This window comes from Aulonocara stuartgranti (genome assembly GCF_965226115.1).
Source record: "Aulonocara stuartgranti genome assembly, chromosome: 20".
Classification (NCBI taxonomy): domain Eukaryota; kingdom Metazoa; phylum Chordata; class Actinopteri; order Cichliformes; family Cichlidae; genus Aulonocara; species Aulonocara stuartgranti.
In genome coordinates, this window is record NC_138956.1 from 1,401,682 (window position 1) to 1,424,770 (window position 23,089).

Sequence of the window (23,089 nt, forward strand, 5' to 3'; positions counted from 1 at the left end):
TGGGTGTGGCCCTGACAACTAAGATTGTCATCTAGCAAAACACAGTCTTGGTTAACAAGGGGTCATTTTATATTTGCAGTGAAGACACTTAATTGCTCGTTTATGGACGAGCAGTGGGGGGGCTTTGGTTTCACGCAGAACTCCCCAGCACTTTAAAAAAAATCCTGGTGTCAATTTTTTTTTTCAAATGGTAGTTTTACCTGATCAGGTTATCAAATAAAACTTCAACTAATGTCCCTCCCACTTTCTTTTTTGGCTCAAATACTTTGGAAGCTTATTTTAGTGGGTTACCGTTTTCCTCATGAATACATTCACATTCATTCAATACGAGCACATGACACACACTGCAAGAATTTACTGCAATTGCACTGTACAACTGAAGGGCGTGGTGGGAAAATGTTACCTGCAGAAACTTCGCCATAACAATCCGGTTATGCAGCGAGCATGTGCTCATATTATTACTCCCCCACCCCCCACTCCTTTTCCGTCCCTGTAGTTTTTCCATTATCTTAGAAGTTTGCTTCTGGGTATCTCTTTATTGACTCTTCCTTCTTATCCTTTCCCAATTATTTTTGCAGTGTTTTTTTTAAATGGTGCAATTAAATAAAACATTATTACTGAAAAAAATCAAAGTTTAGCCCCACAACACCACCCTGTTTGTTTATTTATTCATATGCTCCTCATTATCACTGACCAACACTTATTATTATTATTATTACTAACATCTGCACTACCACATGAAAAGCTATTAAAGAAGAAAAAGCCCTGCATGTGACTACACAAAGCAATGCCCTTTTCAGATAATTGATAATTTATTGCATAAATTGCACAAAATGTGTTAAAATTTACAATTACATGTGTGGACTCGAAAAGGTTTGTGTTTGTTACGATTCTATCGTGTTTTGTATGCAGAAAAGCCTGTTAATCTGAGAATAGCTATAACTATCAGATATAGTCCAGTAAAGAGGGTTTTCATCTGAAATGCAGTGCATCCAAATGTATGACAGCTGTAATATTTGCAATCCGTTTGATTTGAACTTCGAAACAGGAATATTTCATTTTTGCCTCCACCAAAGAGGTTATGTTTTCAGTACTGTTTGCATGCATGCACGTCAATCTCAAGTTTTAGTATGCTGATTCTGATTATTACTTTCTGATAAAACTTCATGGGGATGTCGTGTTAACCATCTGCTGAAATTTGGCTTATGTCCTGGTCAGCTTGATTTATAGAGCTTTAACTTCACACATTTTCTGTCCGTAGCCAGACTATAAATAGACGGTGAACGGTGCTTACTTTGTGCTCTTTTTTTTTCTGGGATTGGTGTCTTGAGTAAAAACACAAAAACAATTCTTGTTATAATTGATGATAATAATAAAATGCAGTGAATGCCGCACATGCGTAAATGCTGTCCTAGGTGGACAAATGTGGCAAAGTCGGATGTTACTGTAAGTTTGTCATGGTAATGAACAACTTGTCTCTAACACACTTCTGAGTTTTTTCTCCCAGACATTACTCAGCTCACCTGTCGCCATGACAACCACCCCACCAGTGACAGCATAAGCAAAGCCTGGGTGTAGCCCTGACAACTAAGATTGTCATCTAGCAAAACACAGTCTTGGTTAACAAGGGGTCATTTTATATTTGCAGTGAAGACACTTAATTGCTCGTTTATGGACGAGCAGTGGGGGGGCTTTGGTTTCACGCAGAACTCCCCAGCACTTTAATCCGTTTGATTTGAACTTCGAAACAGGAATATTTCATTTTTGCCTCCACCAAAGAGGTTATGTTTTCAGTACTGTTTGCATGCATGCACGTCAATCTCAAGTTTTAGTATGCTGATTCTGATTATTACTTTCTGATAAAACTTCATGGGGATGTCGTGTTAACCATCTGCTGAAATTTGGCTTATATCCTGGTCAGCTTGATTTATTGATCGAAAACTTACAAAAAGCCTTATAACGTAGAAACTGTGACTCTGTGTGGTTTGGATTTTTAGCATACAAAGTACCATTTAAAGATATAAAATAATGGCACATTTGACCTCTGACCTGTGTGTGTGTGTGTGTGTGTGTGTGTGTGTGTGTGTGTGTGTGTGTGTGTGTGTGTGTGTGTGTGTGTGTGTGATTGAGAGTGAGAGAGAGAAAACTACTTAATAAAAACTGTTTAAACCTGATAGTTGTTTAGTTGTTACTAAACATTTAAACGAATTATGCTACACAATGAAATTAAATAATACTCAAAATGATGTCAAGTGTATTTATAAAGCCTTTAACAGGGCAACAAAATTCTGCACTTTTTTTTATTGAACTAAAAACATGTTGAAGTACGTTTAAAAGCGACGTTGCTGTCTTGGAGGAGGTTTGCTGTCATCAGACATGGAGAAAAATGAAAAACGTTTCAGGATGAAACACTAATGTTTTCGTGCTGGTGGAGACCGGCCGGACTCTCACGTCTCAGCCTGGTTATAAGCATTTCTTTTTCCAACAGGGTTTATCATAGTTCCTTGACACGATGCAAGACAGACAACATTTCCTCGAGTGGCAGTTGCAACGCTAAACAGGCTGAACATGCTCCTGTACGGTTGTTTGTTTGGTTTTTAATTCTCTATTTTCAATTTTAAGAAGAGCAACATTAGCGCCCCCCACCCCCCCGCACGTATACCGAGTACTGCGCAGTGGAACTCCTGCCTTTCTCGGCTCCTCCTTGCACACCACACCTTTCTGTGAACTCTCCCGGCCGGGCGCGGTTCCCAGGGTGGAGTTATACCGCCACTGCTCCGAGAACAACTACAACCAATCTGCATACTTAGCGCGGCCGTTACAGCTGTCGGTGCACTTTTTATTTTCCCTCCGGGCCTGCGCTTCTCTGGAAGCCCGTTCTGTCGATCCGTTCACAAGAGGGGCGCTGAGTTGGGAAGATGATGGCTCCGGAGCCGCTGCGATCAGCGACAACCATCCGGGTCGCGGAGGATACTTCGCTCGCGCTGCCCTCCGACAACAAGTTGCGGTCGGGACAGCAGCGCGTGCTGGACCAGGTCCACAGCATTAAGAGGAGCAAGTCCAAACACGGCAAGAGTGTCAGAGCTCCTTCTCCTACAAGTATGGAAATAAGTTTCTACAACTATAATAAAACAAAACCCAACGTGTCTGCGGGGCTCGTAAACTGAGCGTTGTGTTACCTGAGTAAGATGCGTCACACAACTTCCATTGAAGTAGCACCGCTTAACGGGCTCGACGTGCTTTTTTTAAATGTGCCACGTTATCCTTTCCTTTTTATTTCTTTCCTTATTTTTGTATAACTTCACAGGCGCATCTAAGTTGTAGGTTGGAAAGTAGGTGGTTCAAATATGTTTCGAGGCTTTTTGGTATCAAAGTGACAGTTTTGTTTAAAAAAAGAAAAGAAAAGAAAAAAGACCCGCTGTGTGACACTAGCAGGTTCCAGCAGGCGTGAGAAAGGCGTAACGACGATTGTTGACGTAAGAATTTCTTCTGAAAATGGGTTGAAACTGCGCTGTAGGAAGATTTTACCCTTTAACAAACACTCGATTGTAAATGGGGAGAAATCAAAGCCGGAGTTGCGGACGCACCTCCGGCTATCAGGTTGCCTTCTTCAGTGTGCAGCTGCTTTGTAATGTTTGAGTTACTTCTAGGATCTTAATTACCTTCAGTTGTTGTTTGCTGTTATCTAAAAGGACTTGTTCACTTGTAGCCTCCGTGTGACACTCAGTGATTGTGTGTGTGTGTGTGTGTGGGGGGGGGGGGGGTTCAAGTTTCTGCTTTTTGTCATCATTCATACATACATACATACATACATACATACATACATACATACATACATACAAATTATTATTATTTTGTAAAAGTGTGTGTGTCTCATATCTTTCTTTTTTTAAACAGGTCCACCTCTGCCGTCTTTCACAAAACAAACAGATTTCGCCTCGTTCAGATATTCTCCATCCAAAGCAAATGGCACCTTCCGCAGCAAATCCACTATGTCTGCTGGCACCACGAAGGAGGTAATTACAGCAGCGCACAAACCTTTCCCAGCAACAGACTGCTTATGCTCAACATGTTTATTTTTGCTCGTTATGTTCACACAGAAACAAATTAATTTGGCTGCTTCCCTGTTAGCAAGGTGGCTGCCACAGCAGATGGATCTGCATATTTGATTGAGAGCTGATTTTATTTTATTTTTTTAAACCAGATGCTCTTCCTGTAAAACGTGTGTCTCTTTCACTAGAGATCTTTGCTTATCTTATCAGAGCCAATAATATGACTAAATCTGCATCATGTTAAAGACACTGCTGAATTCTTGCTGAACTAAATGCCTTTTGGTTTCCAGCTTCTTTAAACAGATATGTGCAAGATTGTTTTTGGTTATCTTGTAATTCTCGACAAGAAAAGCAAAAAACAAAATAGATGCTTCCACAAATGTCTGCCCATTTCCAATGTGTGCGTTTACAAGTCGGGGTGTATTTGTGTGTGTGGCATTTCTGTGCCCCACCCTTCAAAATGAGGGGGTTTATGTTTTGAAACTCAACTGTGAGAAATTTAGGGTTGATGGAGCAATTGGATGCAATCTTAAATTCAAGGAGGATGCCTATTAGTCCATATGTTAGTGTTGACACCAAACGGGAAGGCTCGCTCAGTCACTGGTGATTTACGACATTGTTTTAGGAAATGATGATACTGGCTGACGACTCTGTAGCTACGCGGGTCTCCTGGTGTTCATGCCTGAGGTCATCTCAATCCATACAATGTTCTCTTGTACCGAAAACCCTGAAAAAAATATGCACGTTTTCTGCTCGTTCGTTTTTCTTCTCACAAACCGGAGTGTATTTTTGCGCTGGTGTGAATCTGTTGTTTTTGAATGTTGTTCTGTGAGTCTTGCCAGGAGCAGTCGGGGTGAAACAACTCATTTACAATACCGAACTATTTGAAATTCCATAGCTAAGTGTAATGCTCATCGTTCTTGGTGTGTGTGTGTGTGTGTGTGTGTGTGTGTGTGTGTGTTTTAATATTTGTTTGCTGCGTGTTGTCCTGATTTGATCTGACAGTGAGTTGAGGAATGCGGCGAGAGTGTGGTGATGTGCTCTTGCTGATGAAGACTCATAATCATCACATCATGAAACACTTATGTCGCAAGGTCGTTTCCAAATAATCCACAGAACAAAAATAACACAAAGTTACTTAGTGAAGAAATTGTATCCAGCAGTTGGAATACAACGTGTTGTCTAGTGCAGCATTTACAAGCACTGCTTGAATGAGACGGCTTACGAATACAATTATTTATGTCTTTATAAAAAGAAAACCCAGAAGAAAGTATAACAAACTGAATTACTCACAGTTTTTGTGTTTGTGCGGTTCTCACATTTTTATTAGCTGAATTTGTCATCTATGGATTACCATATTATCACGAAACAGTCGTGCCCATTAAGTTGCAACCTTGCACGCAGTGGACGGACAGGCCACAAAGATATACCGTTAATGTCTTTGATGCAGATAACAACTTTTTTTCTGTATCTCGGGAGCCACCTCGGTCTCAGTTTGATGGGACTTGAACTGAGCTTTTACAGTTCTGTTGGTGGTTGTAGCCGCTTAGGAGCTCAATCTGCTCATTTTAAGGGCGCAGGTTCGATGCCTGGCTGCTCCAGTTTTTAGTCTGCGTGGGGTTCAGTGTTGTTTGGCAGTATGGTGAACCCAAAGTTGCTCTCTGATGTGTTCATCGGAGTATGAAAGTGTGTAAGTTTTAGATAGGTGTAGAATAAAGTCCTTGTATGAATGGGTGAAGGAGGTGTGTTATATAAAGCGCTTTGCGAGTAGAAAAGTCCTACATAAGAAGCAGCCCATTTACCCTTTTTTTTCCAGTTTCTTTGCTGTTTTTTTCCAGATAAGTTGGCTAACCTGTTATAACTCTGCACCACTCGACTATAATAATAATACCTGTGCTGTTTGATAGGGCTTCTTTCTGGCAACACCACATACAGTAAATCTGTGTTAATCCCAGGTATAATCTCTCCTCGTAACAGAAAACAATAAAGCCATTTTTTTATTAGTCTAGTGCCAGAATAGAAGCATTGTACTGTTTGTCTCTGTATTCTGGACGTGCTGAGTTTGCATTTGTCCACATTGTCCTGTGTATGAAAGGTTCTCGTGGCTCACTCAGGCTGTAGCTGCATGAAGGGAGCACTGTGAGAATAAACACACTATCTTCTCTTATCAAGTGTACTGTTGACATATCTTTCTTTCACCATGTTTTTACTGCCTGCTATCATGGCTGACGTATGGATGGTAACTCAGCAACCAGTCCAGTTAGGAACAGGAACGAGCTAAAGACCAATAAGAAAATTCATGTGTGTACCCGGAGCGCCTGCTCCACCTGTAGCAGGTCCTCCTTCATAATAAACTCTGCGATTGAAAAGAGTGAGCTGAGGCTGTTTGGTTTTGTGGTCGTGTAAAGGCGAGGTTTTTCATTTCCTCCTTTCTGTATTTTTTTTTCAAGCCAATAGGAGACGAGCATTTAATTTGGTGGATGACTAATCAGTGAAGCATTAGTGAGACATGTTGGGTCCTTACTTTATGGGAAAGCTTGTCAAGTGTGTTTTACATGTGAACAAACGCACACACTGTCGTGCCCATGCACACACTTCATAGATTTCATTTATTATCCTTTTAATTTTGCACTCTTAAATGATGCACAATTATGAGATTAAGCTGGCAATTACATCAGATCGTGAATACAGGTTTAGCAGGTGCTCAGTCTCACTTGTGCACACAAAGCTCCTCTGTTTGCTCCAATGTATCATCAGTCTTAGAACAGAAATGACGGATATTTTGTTACATTCGCACGTATGGTCGTTTGCTTTATTCTACAGGTTTCCTGAGTGTAAACCGAGAAAAGGGAGGATAGGAAGTGGCACGCAGGCTTTGTGTCAGTTGAAATTTTCCTGTTTTGGGTTTCCGGGGATCTTTGAAAACTGTTCTTGTGGGAAACCAGGTTACTTACCTTACAGAGAAGCCTTGAAGTTAAGATGTTGTGGAGTTTTGCAATGTGTCATTTGTATCTCTGTACTTTTGGAAAACCAACGATGCAAATGTTGCTTGGACAGTAAGTAAATCTCTCTCTTTTGACAATGCAGACGAGTCGTACTCTATCCACTAGAAATTCTGGAGGAAGATATATGAGTACCTCCGGTGTTTGGGAAGAGAATATCAGTGCCTCCACCTGGCCAAAGACTCCCAATGGGATAAAACCCAGTAAGAGTGACCCTGCCTTGGCTCCACCTTTTTCTCCTGCCACTGGACCTGGCATGGTGATCATTTTGTGTTTTACATTTTTTCTGTTCTGCGTAGTTCACATAGAAGTACCAACAAAATGTTCTAAACTATTTTTTGTTGCTTTCTAGAGAATAAAAGGACAGATGGCACAGGGCCAAAGCACCTTTCAAACTCGAACAAACAGACACAGTGTTTCATCAGTGACTAACGGTAATGCGATCACCAGCAGCCAGTCGCGCATAGTCCGGATGCCCTCCACCCAGTCTCAACATGAGGGCAAGATGGGTACCATCAAAATGGAGAGTAAATCAATGTAAGGTCACCTTTATTCTGGCATTAAAATGTAGCTTAATATATATTTTAAAACTTGAAATTAAATCCAGACTGTTTACTAAACTCAGAAGAGCGTATTTCTTTTCTAATTTCCTACCCTTGCCTACATTCCTGGGTGTGTTTCTCCAGGATGAACAATCCAGACCTGACCCTAAAGGAGGCTGTAGAGTTTTTGGGTAGCAGTGAGGAAAGTTACCAGCAGTGGGGAGCAACTTTCATCCAACACACCACCTACACCGACGAGTCTGCCAAATCAGAGGTCCGAGCAGGCACACAGAAGATTACTGTACATGCTTATTGTGAAGAGAAACACGCACTCTGTATAGTGCAGAGTTATTATAGTTTTGTATTTTTAATTATTTAATTAATTAAATTAAAAAAGTAATTTAATTAATTATTTTAATTTCTAATTAGCTATTATTTTTATTATATCTTGACTTTCTGTTTTTAATTCAGTTTAGTTTTAGTTGGTTTTGAGAGTAATGAGGCTTTTTAAGAAAACAATTCACTTCAGTTTTTATTGGTTTGCATCATCAGGCCAGAAGTTATTAGAGAGAACATCCTGGTACTTTATTTACTTAAAAAAATATGATCCTCTCATGTTCCCATACGCAAAGCTTATGCACACGTGTGATGCACTTTAAATAAAAATGCATGAGCATCTATTAGTTTCTGAAAATAGGTGACTATAAGCAATGCTAATGCATGATTTGCATACTACTAATTAATAAGTAATGAGCTTGTAACTGCTTTTGCTTTCATATCACATCAAAAAATTCTCTCCACCTCTCCGCTTTGTATTTCTGTGTTGCAGGTTTTCCAACTCGGGGGCATTCCTACTCTGGTGGCCCTGCTGAGAAGCGGCAATCCTCAGGTGTGCCAGGTTGCTGCTGGAGCTCTGAGGAACCTGGTGTTCAAGAACCAAAATAACAAACTGGAGGTTCAGCGCTGTGGTGGTATAGCGAAGGCCCTTCAGCTGCTAAAGGAAACAGATTCTACTGAGACCCAGAAACAAATTACCGGTAGGAACTTTGACTGAGATAGAAGACACTGACATATCATATAGAAACAGAAATGAGGTAGTAGTGATTCCAGTAATAATACAGACAAATGCAAAAAAAAAAAAAAAAAGAAGTGAAATAGAGCGAACCAATTTGATGATGGATGAAATGCCCAGAAAAACAAATGGACTGTCTGGCTTTAAACAAAACTAAACACCGGTTGCATGTATTCTCCTTTGGTTGCCATATTATAGGCCTGCTGTGGAACCTGTCCTCTGCCAACGAGCTGAAGGAAGAGCTTGCAGCTACAGCACTGCCCGTCCTGACTCAATGTGTGGTGGTGCCTTACACAAGCTTGTCAGACAGCGGTCCGAGTAGCTACATTGACCCCTCTGTCTTCAGCTCTGCCACAGGGTGCCTGCGGTAAGAATAAGTCTTTGTAATGACAGCGATCAGTCAGTTAATATCTTTTATACAGTGGCTATAAAAGGGATTTATATATGTTATACCATCTGTTTTCACTTAATTTAAGGGATCACGTATGTATATTTATATGTATGTACACGCTGCAATGATGATTTCATGGTGGTTGCAGGAACTTGAGCTCTGGTCGGGGTGGACAGAGGCAGGCAATGAGAAGCTGTCCTGGCCTTATCGACTCCCTCATGAGTTACATGAAGTCCTGTGTGGCAGAGCAAAACCCCGATGACTCGGTAACCACTTAAACACACAGTTAACTCTTTTATTACCAACAATTCAACCTTTTCCCATCAGTTACAAGTATTCATAACTTTTTCACTGGTAGTCTAATGATTCCCATATAACAGTACACAATCGGGCCGTGTGGCCAAAATGCAGAGTTTGTTTTGTCTGCTGTCGTCATCGCATCAGTAAAATCAGTAGAGCTGAAACAGTTAATTGATTTTTCAGAGACGTCAGTGACAGAAAGTTAACCAGTAACCGATTAATGATAATTTAGCAAATTGGTTATTAGTCTTTGTTGATATATTGATTATATTGTTTTTGTCATTGTAAACTGTCTTTCAGTTCTGCTTGTAGAGCTAATCGGTATTGAAGATAAGAGATAAGATAAGATAAGACTTTATTGATCCCACAACAGGGAAATTTTTGCATCACCTCAGCTCAGGTACAGATATCAGAAGAAAATACAAAAATACAAATAAGTGCAATCAATGAAAAAAAAGTAAGATAATACACTACATACAGCACACACAGTATGTGATTATGGATATGGTTGGAAATATGCAAGACATAAACTGTATAGCTTGACATAACTATTGTACCACTACTATTCCTATTTATAGATACACACACATGTACACACTAAATATACATATGTATACATATACATACATATATACCTGCACACGTCCATACACATGGAGGGTCCATTATGCATGAAGTGAAGTGGTGGATGTTCAGTGTCCAGTGACTTATGACATCGTGATTCAGGAGTTATGGAGTCTAACTGCTGTTGGGATGAATGATCTGTGAAAGCGCTCCTTCCTGCAGCGAGGGTGTTTCAGTCTCTGGCTAAAGGAGCTGCTCAGCCCACTCACAGACTCATGCAGTGGGTGATGTGGGTTGTTCATGATGGATGTCAGCTTTACTAACATCCTCCTCTCGCCAACCACCTCCACAGACTCCAGGGGACATCCCAGCACGGAGCTAGACCTCCGCACCTGTTTGTCAATCCTGCTCCTGTCCCTGTCCGTGCATCCACTCCCCCAGCAGGCCACTGCATAGAAAAGGGCAGATGCTACCACAGTGTCATAGTATGTCCTTAACAGAGTCCTACAGAATAAATAACAGAGTCCTGCAGACTCCGAAGGACCTCAGTCTCCTCAGCAGGTGGAGTCGACTCTGGCCCCTCTTATACAGGACGTCTGTATTTGTAGTCCTGTCCAGTTTATTGTTGAGGTGAACACCCAGGTACTTATAAGAGTCCACTATCTCAGTGTCATCAGTGGCATCACCAGCCTCATAATCATTGGGCCCTTCTTTGTCTTTGTGGCTTTATTGTTTTTCTGGTTCACACCAGTTTGTGTGTTTAAATTGTGCGTGAGTGAGCAGTTTTCTGTTTTTGGAATCATATCTTGTGACGAATCCTTGTGTAGTCAAAGTTGTACAACATTTATCTTGCGTCTCCTACAGAATGTAGTCAGTCCAGATTCCAAATGTGTCTTTATGTTTGTTTTTTAAAAGCATACCCATGTGAATGTACATATGCTCACTAAATTACATGCTTATTATGAATCTGTGCGTACCTGTAATTTGTGGACGTTTCAGGTGTGGGTGTGTCCTTAATTCTATGTTTATGTTAATGCAGAGTTTACACAGACTTCATTTCATGAACTAAAGCATAATTAGTGAAAGTGCAGGCAGAGATTATCTCATCGCACAAAGAACATAGAGAAACATAGCGTTACCTTGAATAGAGCTTCCCATTTGATCCAGTTGTAAAACAGTGATCTCATAATAGTATATAAACACAGGTATGTAGTGTTTTTTGTGAAACATGCAAACAAAAAGCACTTTTATATTTACTATTAAGTATGAATTGATGACTGTTATTAGCTATTTTTTTCTACTGCAGTCTAAATATGTTGTCAGCAGACTGACTGTCTTTCTAGTGTCTGACACTAAAACCGTTGTCCAGTTCATCATCAGATAGGTCTGCTATGCTGTTTATGAGTCATAACAGACAAAAGTATGAAAATAAAACCTTTAATGTGAACTCTCTCCTGTTCTTTAGTCCTTGGAGAACTGTGCATGCATCCTCCATAACTTGTCCTACAAACTGGAGCAAGAGTCCCCCGTGAGTTTCATAAACTACAACCCAAGTAGAGATGCCCAACACGAGAAAAGCCCCACAATTGGATGCTTCAGCCCTAAGAGCAGCAAGGCCCAAAAGACGGTGGGCACTAAGCACAATGCCTGTAGACTATTTTGTTTGTTGGAGTCTTTCATTTAAACTTGCCTTCTCTGCTTCTCTCAGTTCTCCTTTGATACTGTGGATGCTAGCCCCCCATCAGGTGTTAAGTGGTTGTCCCATCCCAAAGCTATAGACACCTACCTGTCCCTCCTGGAATCGTCCGAGAACAAAGCCACTCTAGAGGCCTGCTGTGGTGCTCTGCAGAACCTCACTGCCAGCAAGGGAAACGTGAGTACGAAGAAGTTAATTATTAGGATTATGGTGTTACTCTGTAACTGGATTAGCTCAGGTTGATTTATGAAAGAGGAAAGATGTGAAAGTTTTGTGAGAAAGGGTGGAGTTGTCTTTGTATTTCAGGTTTGTAGATGAATTTCACTTGTTTTACAACACAAAACATCTACACGTTAGTTAACCGTGTAAGTCACAACATAATGTAATGAGCTATTGAGCACATTTATACATATATACATGCATGTTTCTCTGATTCTTTTAAAAGAAACTGTACATGCAACAAATGGCAAGTTGCCCTGTGTGACATTCATACTCCAATCGATATAATTCTTTAACTCTTTTGAAAAGTGTTTTCAAGCCTCTTCAGGCACCAGTTGTAAGGATCTGTTTTTCCCCTTTGTCCTGTGCAGAGCTCTAAACCGTCTTATCATTTTCTTTTCTGCTTCACAGTTTAAAGGTGAATCTTGTTCAACCTCTTGCAGTTATTCTCCCATATACAGCGATGTGTGGTTTTGTTGTGTTTGTTAGGGGTTCCGAAAGAGACTCAGGCGCAGGCCAGGGTTTTCCTTTAAGCGAAGGACAGTGCGTTTATTTACAGTGAACACATACACCAAGTGGCTATATACAACGTGCAGGGGAAACGGGTCCGGGTCGCCAGGGTCCGTGGGAAACAGGGTTGGGAGAAGGGTGTTCCACACTTTCTGTACAAAAAGTTCCCCCTTCAATCAAAAACGTCGGGTTAGCAGGATAATAATAAGAAATTCTCAAGGTGAAGGTTAGCCGAAACACAAGTCTAACTGACACTGATAGCTCAACGATCCAGCGAAGACTAGTGCAGACTCGCCATCTAAGTAGTGCAGTAATCAGCTGGGATCAGCGGCCGGTGTGGTGATGAGCAGGTGTGTGGGCCAGCAGCGGGAGCCCGCAGTGAGCATCGCCGTGGCGAGAGAGAGAGAGAGAGAGTGAGAGAGAGGGCGAGAGAGCAAACAAACCACAAACATATTGCCCAATAGAGGATTGACCAGCGGGGCACAGGGACCATGACAGTACCCCCCCCTCAACGGGAGCCCCCCGGCGACCCACCAGGCTTACCAGGATGAGACAGATGGAAGGCCCGCAGCATACGCTTGTCCAGGACAGCGGCCCGCGGAACCCAGGACCGCTCCTCAATGCCATAGCCCTCCCAGTCCACAAGGTACTGGAAGCCACGCCCGCGGCGGCGAGAGTCCATAATCCGCGTGATGGAATAGGCGGGCAAGCCGTCCACAAGCCAGGCGGGCGGAGGGGGCCCGGAAGGAGGGCACAGAGGGCTATTCCGGACAGGTTTGATTTGGGAGACGTGGAACACATTGTGAATCCTCATGTTGCGCGGCAGCCGGAGTTTCACAGAGACGGGGTTGATCAGCGCCGAAACCTCAAAAGGACCAATGAAGTTTGGGTTGAGCTTCTTGGACTCAGTCCTGAGAGGAACAAAGCGCGTGGACAGCCATACCTTTTGTCCCACGCTGTATGCTGGAGCTGGTGTGCGGCGGCGATCTGCGGTCTGTTTGGTTCGGTCCTTTGTGCGCAGCAACGCCGTCCGTGCGGCCCGCCAAGCTCGTCGGCACCTACGTAGATGGGCCTGGACAGATGGTACAGAATACTCACCCTCGACAGAGGGGAAGAGAGGTGGCTGGAAACCCAGTGAGACCTCGAAGGGAGACAGACCAGTGGCGGAGGAAGTCAGACTGTTATGGGCGTACTCAATCCAGGGTAGTTCATCACTCCAGATGGACTGGTTGGAGGACGCTGTGCACCGCAACATTGCCTCGAGCTCTTGGTTAGCTCGCTCACACTGACCGTTGCTTTGGGGATGGTAACCGGAGGTCAGACTGACCTTTGCTCCTAATGAGGAGCAGAATTCCTTCCAGACGCCAGACGTGAACTGGGGGCCTCTGTCAGACACAATGTCTTCCGGGATCCCATGCAAACGAAACACATGACGGGTAAGCAGTCGTGCGGTCTCCATGGCCGTGGGAAGCTTGGGTAGAGCTATGAAGTGGGCAGCTTTAGAAAAACGGTCTACGATGGTAAGTATGACAGTGTTGCCTGCTGATTGCGGCAGTCCGGTTACAAAGTCCAAAGCTATATGGGACCACGGCCTGGACGGAGTCGGCAGGGGATTGAGCTGTCCAGCGGGCGGCTGATGAGATGGTTTATTCCGGGCACAGGTCGCGCAGGCGGAGACGTACTCCCGAGCGTCTTTAGTCAGAGAGGGCCACCAGAAGTAGCGCTGGAGGAAGTTGATAGTGCGGTGGACCCCTGGGTGGCACGTAAAGCGGGCAGTGTGGGCCCATTGAAGTACTTGAGAACGTACTGATTGAGGGACGTAGAGCCGTTGGGCTGGCCCACCTCCCGGATCCGGTTCCGACACCTGAGCCTCCCGAATGGCTGCTTCGATCCCCCAGGAGATGGCGCCCACGACACAAGTGGCGGGGAGAACGGGAGCGGGCTCAGTGGTGTCCTCCGAGACTGAGAACTGACGGGACAGGGCGTCGGGTTTGACATTCCGGGAACCGGGTCTGTAAGAGATGGAGAAGTGGAAACGGGTGAAAAACAGGGCCCACCTGGCCTGTCGAGCGTTGAGCCTCTTAGCTGATTGTAGGTATGCCAGGTTCTTGTGGTCTGTCCAGATGAGGAAAGGCTGAGCCGTGCCCTCCAACCAGTGCCGCCACTCCTCCAGGGCTAGTTTTATCGCCAGCAGTTCCCGATCCCCGACATCATAATTTCTCTCTGCAGGGGACAGACGGCGGGAGAAGAAGGCACAAGGGTGGAGCTTACCGTCCTTCCGTTGCGACAGAACCGCTCCAACCCCTGAGTCGGACGCGTCGACCTCGACCACAAATGGCTGCGTGAGGTCGGGTTGGATCAGGATGGGGGCTGAGGCGAATCGTTTCTTCAGTTCTTGGAAAGCTGCCTGAGCTTCTTTGTTCAACTGAAAAGGAAGCTTGGGAGAGGTTAGCTGGGTCAGCGGCAAGGCAACTCGGCTGAAGTCCCGAATGAACCGCCGGTAAAAGTTGGCAAACCCAAGGAAACGTTGCAGTTGGTGCCTATTAGGAGGTTCCGGCCACTCAACAACGGCTTTTACCTTCACAGGGTCCGGGCGGAGGTTTCCTTGGTCGATTATGTACCCCAGGAATGCAACGGTGGAGACGTGGAACTCACACTTTTCTCCTTTGACGAACAATCGGTTTTCGAGGAGTCATTGCAGGACCTGTCTGACATGGGTCTCGTGCTCGGATTGGTTTCTGGAAAAGATCAGGATGTCATCTAGATAGACAAAAACAAAACGGTTAATGAAGTCTCTGAGCACGTCGTTCACCAGGGCTTGGAACACCGCAGGGGCGTTAGTGAGACCAAAGGGCATGACAAGGTACTCGAAGTGGCCGAGGTGGGTGTTGAAGGCGGTCTTCCACTCATCGCCCTCACGGATGCGAACCAGATGGTATGCGTTTCGCAAATCCAGTTTGGTGAAAACAGTAGCCCCCTGGAGGAGCTCGAAGGCCGAACTGAGGAGCGGCAGAGGGTATTTATTTTTTACTGTGATGTTGTTTAATCCGCGATAGTCAATGCATGGCCGGAGGGTTTTATCCTTCTTTTCGACAAAGAAGAAGCCTGCCGCGACTGGAGAGGTGGAGGCCCGAATGAGGCCGGCAGCCAGGGATTCCGTGATGTACTTGTCCATAGCGTCTCGTTCTGGAAGTGAGATGCTATATAGCCGACTGGTGGGTAAAGGAGCTCCCGGGAGCAGTTCGATAGCACAGTCATAGGGTCTATGCGGAGGAAGTGACTGGGCGCGGGCCTTTTGAAACACCTCAGCTAGGTCGTGATAAACAGAGGGCACATTAGTTAAATCAGCTGATTTCAATACCCCAGGAGAGGGCGTTTCAGTGCTTGGAGGCGAGGCTGCTTTAAGGCAGGTCATGTGGCAGTCCTCCCCCCACCCAGTGACACGCCCCTTTAGCCAATCTATGTGAGGGTTGTGCTGTTGTAGCCAAGGATGGCCGAGAACTAGTGGAGTGCAAGTTGCTTTAAACACCAAAAAACAGATTTCTTCAGAATGATTGCCAGAGAGGGTGAGCTCGACAGGCTCCGTCACCAGAGTGATGTCTGGAAGGCGTTGACCTGACAATGCCGTAACACGTAATGCATGAGGCAGGGGCTCCAATAGTAACCCAAGTTGCCGGGCTAACTGACAGTCAATAAAGTTTTGTTCCGCCCCAGAGTCGATTAACACCGATAGGGAGCGGCTCTTAGAGTGAATGGAAAGCGTGGCCGGTAGTGTTAAACGGGGAGGAGCTTCTTCCTGGCTCAGCTCGCCCACCAGTACTCCTACCATCACTGGCGGGCGCGCCCTTTTGCCCGCGAAGGGCAGGTAGCCACAACATGTCCCCTGTGACCACAATAGAGGCACTCACCGGCGGTAATCCGGCGCTGACGCTCCGCCGCGGTGAGATGGGAGCCGCCCAGCTGCATGGGTTCCTCTCCGTCCCCGCTCTCGTGAGTCCGGGAGGGGCCGGCATCCGCCATGGCGCCGGTGCCAGAGACTCCCGCAGCCTCATGGAGGTTGTAGTTCCGCTGCGACCGGCGAGCCCGTAACCGCTCATCCACCTTAATGCACAGGGACATTAGCTCATTAAAGGAGGCAGGGAGATCACGCATGATTAGCTCGTCCCTTAATTCTTCTCTGATATTGTTCAGCAACGTGCTCCGTAGCGCCTCCTGATTCCACCCTGCCTCTTCTGCCAGAATCCAGAAGTCGATAGCGTATTCAGACATGCTTCTCCTACCTTGTTTGAAGTTGAGGAGACGGAGAGCAGCGGCCTCTGCCCCGGTGCCTGGGTTAAACACATTCTTAAATTTGGAGAGAAAGTCAGCGTAGGTGATGACAGGATCAGAGTTTAACACAACCTGGGCCCACTTTAGTGCACGGCCCCTCAGAAGTTGAACTAAATAAGTGATCTTCGCCCCATCGTTGCTATGAAAACGCTGCAGCTCGCGAAACGTCAGAGACACCTGAGCCAAAAATCCGGCACATTTGTCAGACTCACCCGAGAATGGTTCCGGTGTGGGTAAAGGTCCGTCAGACGGCGTACCGACCCGCGGTGAGCTACCTGACGCTACGGCGGGCGGTGCCGCCTGGGGAGCCGGGCTGGGCGGCTGGGGATTCCCTGGTTGCGCATTTCCCTCCAGCGGTATTAACTGCGCCACCGCCAGGGTCAATGCGGCGACATCCTGCCGTAGCTGCCCGAGCATTTGTTCATGGCGGGCCAGCGCGGCTTCCTGGGCGGCCAGAGCCCGGCCCACGGGGTCCTGTCCTGCTGAGTCCATAATGGCTGGATCGTTCTGTTAGGGGTTCCGAAAGAGACTCAGGCGCAGGCCAGGGTTTTCCTTTAAGCGAAGGACAGTGCGTTTATTTACAGTGAACACATACACCAAGTGGCTATATACAACGTGCAGGGGAAACGGGTCCGGGTCGCCAGGGTCCGTGGGAAACAGGGTTGGGAGAAGGGTGTTCCACACTTTCTGTACAAAAAGTTCCCCCTTCAATCACTCCTCTCCGCATCGGGTTCCAAAAACGATCTACACAAAAAACGTCGGGTTAGCAGGATAATAATAAGAAATTCTCAAGGTGAAGGTTAGCCGAAACATAAGTCTAACTGACACTGATAGCTCAACGATCCAGCGAAGACTAGTGCAGACTCGCCATCTAAGTAGTGCAGTAATCAGCTGGGATCAGCGGCCGGTGTGGTGATGAGCAGGTGTGTGGGCCAGCAGCGGGAGCCCGCAGTGAGCATCGCCGTGGCGAGAGAGAGAGAGAGAGAGAGGGCGAGAGAGCAAACAAACCACAAACATATTGCCCAATAGAGGATTGACCAGCGAGGCACAGGGACCATGACAGTGTTAGAAGTGAAGAAAGCTATATTCCAGTTATTAGTCACGATTAACTGGTGACAGCAGTGTTTAAACCAGCTGAAGCTGTTCTTAAACTTTCCTCTGCCAGCTCCTTAGTGCAGATTCTGTATAACGTATCAGTGTGGGAATATGTCTGGAGAGTTCACAGTGACTGGCGATCCAGCCTCCTCCACACTGGCCTTAACCAAACAGGATGTTTCCTTCAGAGGCAAAGAGCAGCTGAGGCCAGTGTCCCAAGCTGATTCTCCCAACACTGTCTAGAGTTCATGTGTGAAAATGGCACATGGTTACAGACACTACTAAACATTTTGAAGTGAAGAGAAGAGCCTGTTCTTTGACATAAATCTCATATTTCTAACCTCCTTAGACCTGAACTCTTCCACGGCAGCATTTTTAATTTCCCTTTGATATTTGGGCTGATTGGGACCTGATGAATATAAAAACAAAGAATTACCTGATTTTTTTATTTTTTTTTACCTTATTTTTGTTTCTAAGAAAAATCAGAGCCACATATGAGGATATTCATTTAAAATTTCGATAGAACAGCAGCAGCATAATGTCCTCGTAAGTGGATATCAGGGCCTTGTAGAGCGAAATTGCGTATTTTGGTCTAAATAACCCAAAATGTGATGTCCACATATGTGGAGGTTAAGAAAGTTTTCAGCAAATTGCCTTTTCCTTAATTCCGTTGTGGGTGTTGTTGATGTTTTTTCCCCTGTGTTAAATAAACACAAAAATTAAATAAATTCCTCTTTGTAACCATTTCAGGGGTCAGATGCTGTGAGCCAAATTTTGGTTAGTAAGTCCAGAGATCTGAGTCAATTTGGACCTCTGCTGAAGCCATCTAACCCGAAGCTTCAGAACACTGCCTTGTCCTTGTTGGGTAACATGTCTCGGACCGACAGTTTGCAAGGCACCATGGGTAAGAAGTAGGATAATGGTAGCGCACAAAAGACTTTGACTATCCAGTTTTCAGATATGCAAGTTTAGTCCACATACAATTGATTTGCTGTTTTCTTTTAGCAAAGCAGATCTTGCCTCAGCTCGGAGAACTCCTGCAGGGTGGGCCCAGTCAGTTGGGAAATTCTGACGAGTCTGTAGCAGCAGCTTGCAACACAGTGCTAAGACTGATGTCAGCAAACAGTGACACCAGCAAGAAGGTCATCAATAATGCCGTTATTCGGTCGCTATTTGACCTCAGTGAAGACAAGTGAGTGTTTTTTTTAAATATCATTTGCAGAGGTGGCAAGCTTCAGCGTGTTTCTATGACCGATGATGACTTCTTTTCTTTTTAGGAAACTTACCAAGGGAAGCAGCGCAGCCTCGCTGCTGCTGTACAGCATATGGCAAGACAAGAATTTGCAAAGCTCTGTGAAAAAGGTAAATTAGAAAAGGGAGAAATGGCCTAATGGTACAGCTGAGGTGACGTTTCAGTGATGTGCTTATTGTCTTTACATTTCATGCTAGTTCATGCTCAAACTTCCTTGCTGGGAGGGCCCAGCTTTATTGGTGGACAAATGGATGGGTGTTTATCATGACTCCTCAGACTCTTCACTTTCCCTTCCCTTCTGCCACACCCAAAACATCAGTGAATAAAGAAACATTAGACTGGAATCCTGGTAGACTTGTTTTCAGTGCTCACGGTTTCATACGGGAGGAGTAATCCGTGGAAAATTGGGGCTGTCGCCCCCACAATAAAAGCCTGAGGTGGAGGATCGAAGGAATATGAGACATTTTCTTTAGATTCATGCAGCTATGTTCACCTTATTAACACTATCTGCACCATTTCTGTCAAAGATTAATGCGTCACTAGTAAAGAAAAAAATGTGACAGATGAGTAGAAAACATTTTTCCCCTCGCCGCTCTAAGTTCAGAGGGCTTCACAATTATTGCAGGGGTGTGTTGCAAACACCACGCGTGTTTGCGGACTAGTGCATCTCTGCAACATCTTTAACTGATGGAATCTATTGAACCCACAGATGGGGTTGACCAAATCAGCCTTCATCAACGACAACATAACCCACGTGGTCTCGCAGCTCGAAGGACAGTGATCGGGCGGGATCGGCAGCAGTAACCGTAAAAGGTACGATTCCAGTTTGAGTGGCTGTATTTGTTCACATTTTCAGACCAGTTGGGATCAAAGCAACATGAAATCTGAAGATGTCTTTTTTTCTCTTTGCCACTCGCTTTTCTTTCTTTTCATTTCCCCTGTGTGCTTGTGCCCGTGCTTGCAGATAGAAACCGACGTGTTCAGACACTGCTGTTGCCACACCCTTCCAACGAAGACAACAAAAAAAGAGAGAAAAATGATGCTTTTTATTAATACCATCTGGATAGAGCCTGACAATTGCTGTTCATTGATTGATGCTTTGTACATATTATAAAGGAAAGAGTGCTTTTAATTTTACAATTAATCCTGTGGTCTGTTTGGAAATGTTTGCCTGTATCTACGTAGGTAGGCTGAGAGTGCTTTAAGACGTGTGTGTAGTGTGTGCTGAAACTGGCTTGTTTTAGGTTGCAAGTCCCCGTACACCAGGCAGCCCCCGTACACCAGGCAGCCCCCGTACACCAGGCAGCCCCCGTACACCAGGCAGCCCCCGTACACCAGGCAGCCCCCGTACACCAGGCAGCCACCGTACACCAGGCAGCCACCGTACACCAGGCAGCCACCGTACACCAGGCAGCCACCGTACACCAGGCAGTGTGGATTGACAGTGTTACCTGCAGCAGAATGTTACTTGATTCCCATCACTGTCAAACGTGTCTGCACAACTACGACTACATAACTAAATGTTATATGCAGAGAGAGGTCTGAGCAGTTAAATATGAAAGCTTTCTGACAAAAATCAAAGAAACAAATATGACAGTATTTGTGGTATAATTGCAGTATGTTGAGAAATATGATTCAAAGAAGGTTGTTTCTTTTAAAAGAATAATAATATATCCCCACCACAGCCCCATTTCTTGATTTCCTTTAGTGAAGGTAATAGATTTTCATGTTGAATGCACTAAGAATACATAAAAAAGGTCCAAGCAAAGATTCACTTTAGCAGTACTTTGATTTTCAAGGTTAGCAAAGAAGCGCTATTTTTAATGTACAAATGCACTAGTTCAACATTTAAATGTGTTTACTTGCTTTCTTTGACATTAATATCATGCTTTTGTTTGTACATGAAATAGAAGCTACAACTGGCAGCTCGTTAGCCTAGCATGTAGACTGAAAACAAGCTCAGAGAATAACTCAGTAGTGTCTTCATTATTCATTAAACCACATAAAACAGAATTGTTGACAGTGGAGGTAAATTACCTTCTCTTGTTTCCAGGGTTTGTGCTAAACTAAGCTAACTGACTGCTGGCAGTAGCTTCATTATATACAGGACAAAGGTTATCTAACTTTTCAAGCAGCTATTAGCCGTGTATTCAGTTTTGGACTCTATCTTAGTACTGAGTGCTTGTCAATATTCACTTTTTTTAATGCTATATATATTTCTTTTTTAAGTATTGCTTTGTTTTCTTGTGGGGAACAGGGACATGGAAAGACTGGGATGTAGCACACAGCATCTAGCACCCATCACTTTGCCTCACTCATGAACTATGTGTAGAAATTTGAACCAGCAGTAAATTATCAGTCAGCACTGTCAGCAGTTAATTTGCTGGCTGACTCTGAGTGTTCTTTGACCAAATTCAGATAAATGTTGTGGAGACAATGAAGGGGTCGTGCCTTCTAACCAGCATTTTAATGAATTACGAACTGCGCACCAGTCGAGGGAAGAGGAGCTGCTTTTACAAGTGTGTCATGTTTAATAGTTGTTTTTATTTAAAAGCAGCTTACAAAGAGGTTATTTGCAGGATATCTGCCGTCATAACCAAACTGCCTGTTTATTGAACACAGATTTTAAATTTTTGTAAAACTGAAATGCTTTTGGAAAAACCACCATTACACGTCATAAAACATACCTGCCATGAAACACGGTGGCAGGCAGCTATGGGGCTTTCCCAGGGCCACAGGGTACAAGGCAGGGGGCTGTCTTTCTGCTTGGGAAATGGCTGTATTGAGGTTCATTTGATCAATGTCAGTATTTGCTTAGAATGTATATTTTTGAGAAATGTGTGTGTGTGTGTTTGTGAGGCGCATAAGTAGGAGGCTTGTCTTTCACTCAGAATAAATAAAACATGCCAAAAATATTGCGAGTTTTGTTTTTTGTTAATTTTCCAGCGACCTTTAAAATATGTGATAAATCTATGCATGATTTTCAAAACCGTGAATCACTCTGAAGCGAATGCAATATTCAGAATTGACTGTTGTGAATGAGTAATAATATTTTTCTTTCTTACTGTGCCTTTGTTTTCTGCTGATCCTGGATCAGGCAGGTCTCAACAAGGCTCTTTTGGTCACTGAGTAAATCAGGCGTTTTTTTCTTTTCACCCTTTGAATCCCCAGAGGTTTGTGGGAAAACTGAGACACCAGACTGTTTGGTGGGTTGAGAGCTTGTTTTTTGTTATCAGTAACAACATGACAAACCATTGTTGCTTTGCTGAGGAGAAGCAGTTAAAAACATGACGTGCATTTTCTTTGCTCCTGTGACCAGTTATACACCACATGGCCATCACAAAGACATTCTCAGTGTCTCATTTCAGCGTTTTTGTTCTTTCTTGTGCATATTTTGAGTATTTTCAGACTAAATAACTGGGCTTGTATCTGCCTGTTTGCTGAGAAACTGCAGTTTTTCTCATATGAAACTTGGTGACACACTTGATTGATTGATTGATTGATTGATTGGTAATTTATTTCAACATGTGAACAATATACAAGTACATTTAGAAAAGAAATAAGAGAGAAAAAAAATATATACTATACAAATTACATACAAAAAACCATTCTGATTAATTTACATGTTGAAAGGGAGTGGGAAGAAGTATACACTTATTTAATCCCACCCCTGTCCCATAAATTATCAGTTTAGTCAGCTTCCTTACTGATATAATTTGTAATAAAAATAGTGAACAGATTTCTGATATACTATATACTATAATATCACATCATGAATTTTTTGTTTGTTTGTTTTTAAATAGAGACATTCACTTAATTTAAATATTTTCCTTTTCTTTATAGATCGAGAAGATCATATTTTTATAACTCTTTTTGAACAGTTTTATGTTTGGACGTTGCTTTAATTCCATATTCAGTTTGTTCCATAGTTTCACTCCTTGAACAGAAACACAAAAGCCTTTTCTTGTAGTACGTACCTTCATTGTTTTGAAGTTACAAAAACCCCTTAAATTATAACTTCCTTCTTTCAAAAAAAACATACTCTGAATATTACCTGGCAGTTCT

General features: G+C 44.0%; 1 protein-coding gene across 3 annotated transcripts; it reads left to right on the plus strand.

Annotated features, from left to right (window-relative positions):
- Positions 1 to 2,726: 2,726 nt before the first annotated feature.
- Positions 2,727 to 21,939, plus strand: pkp1a (plakophilin 1a). Of its 3 annotated transcripts, none has more exons than XM_082518182.1 (15): positions 2,727 to 3,099; positions 3,898 to 4,016; positions 7,140 to 7,313; positions 7,407 to 7,591; positions 7,741 to 7,870; positions 8,426 to 8,633; positions 8,867 to 9,035; positions 9,208 to 9,325; positions 11,389 to 11,550; positions 11,632 to 11,796; positions 18,523 to 18,676; positions 18,778 to 18,964; positions 19,050 to 19,134; positions 19,734 to 19,837; positions 19,989 to 21,939. In XM_082518182.1, the coding sequence occupies exons 1-14, from the start codon at positions 2,919 to 2,921 to the stop codon at positions 19,803 to 19,805; spliced, it is 2,109 nt and encodes a 702-aa protein (XP_082374308.1). In that variant the 5' UTR covers positions 2,727 to 2,918; the 3' UTR covers positions 19,806 to 19,837; positions 19,989 to 21,939. The 3 variants fall into 3 exon arrangements, with proteins under 3 accessions (XP_082374308.1, XP_082374309.1, XP_082374310.1); XM_082518183.1 differs by having other exon boundaries at positions 19,993 to 21,939; XM_082518184.1 differs by lacking the exon at positions 2,727 to 3,099 and adding an exon at positions 3,582 to 3,600.
- Positions 21,940 to 23,089: the final 1,150 nt, after the last annotated feature.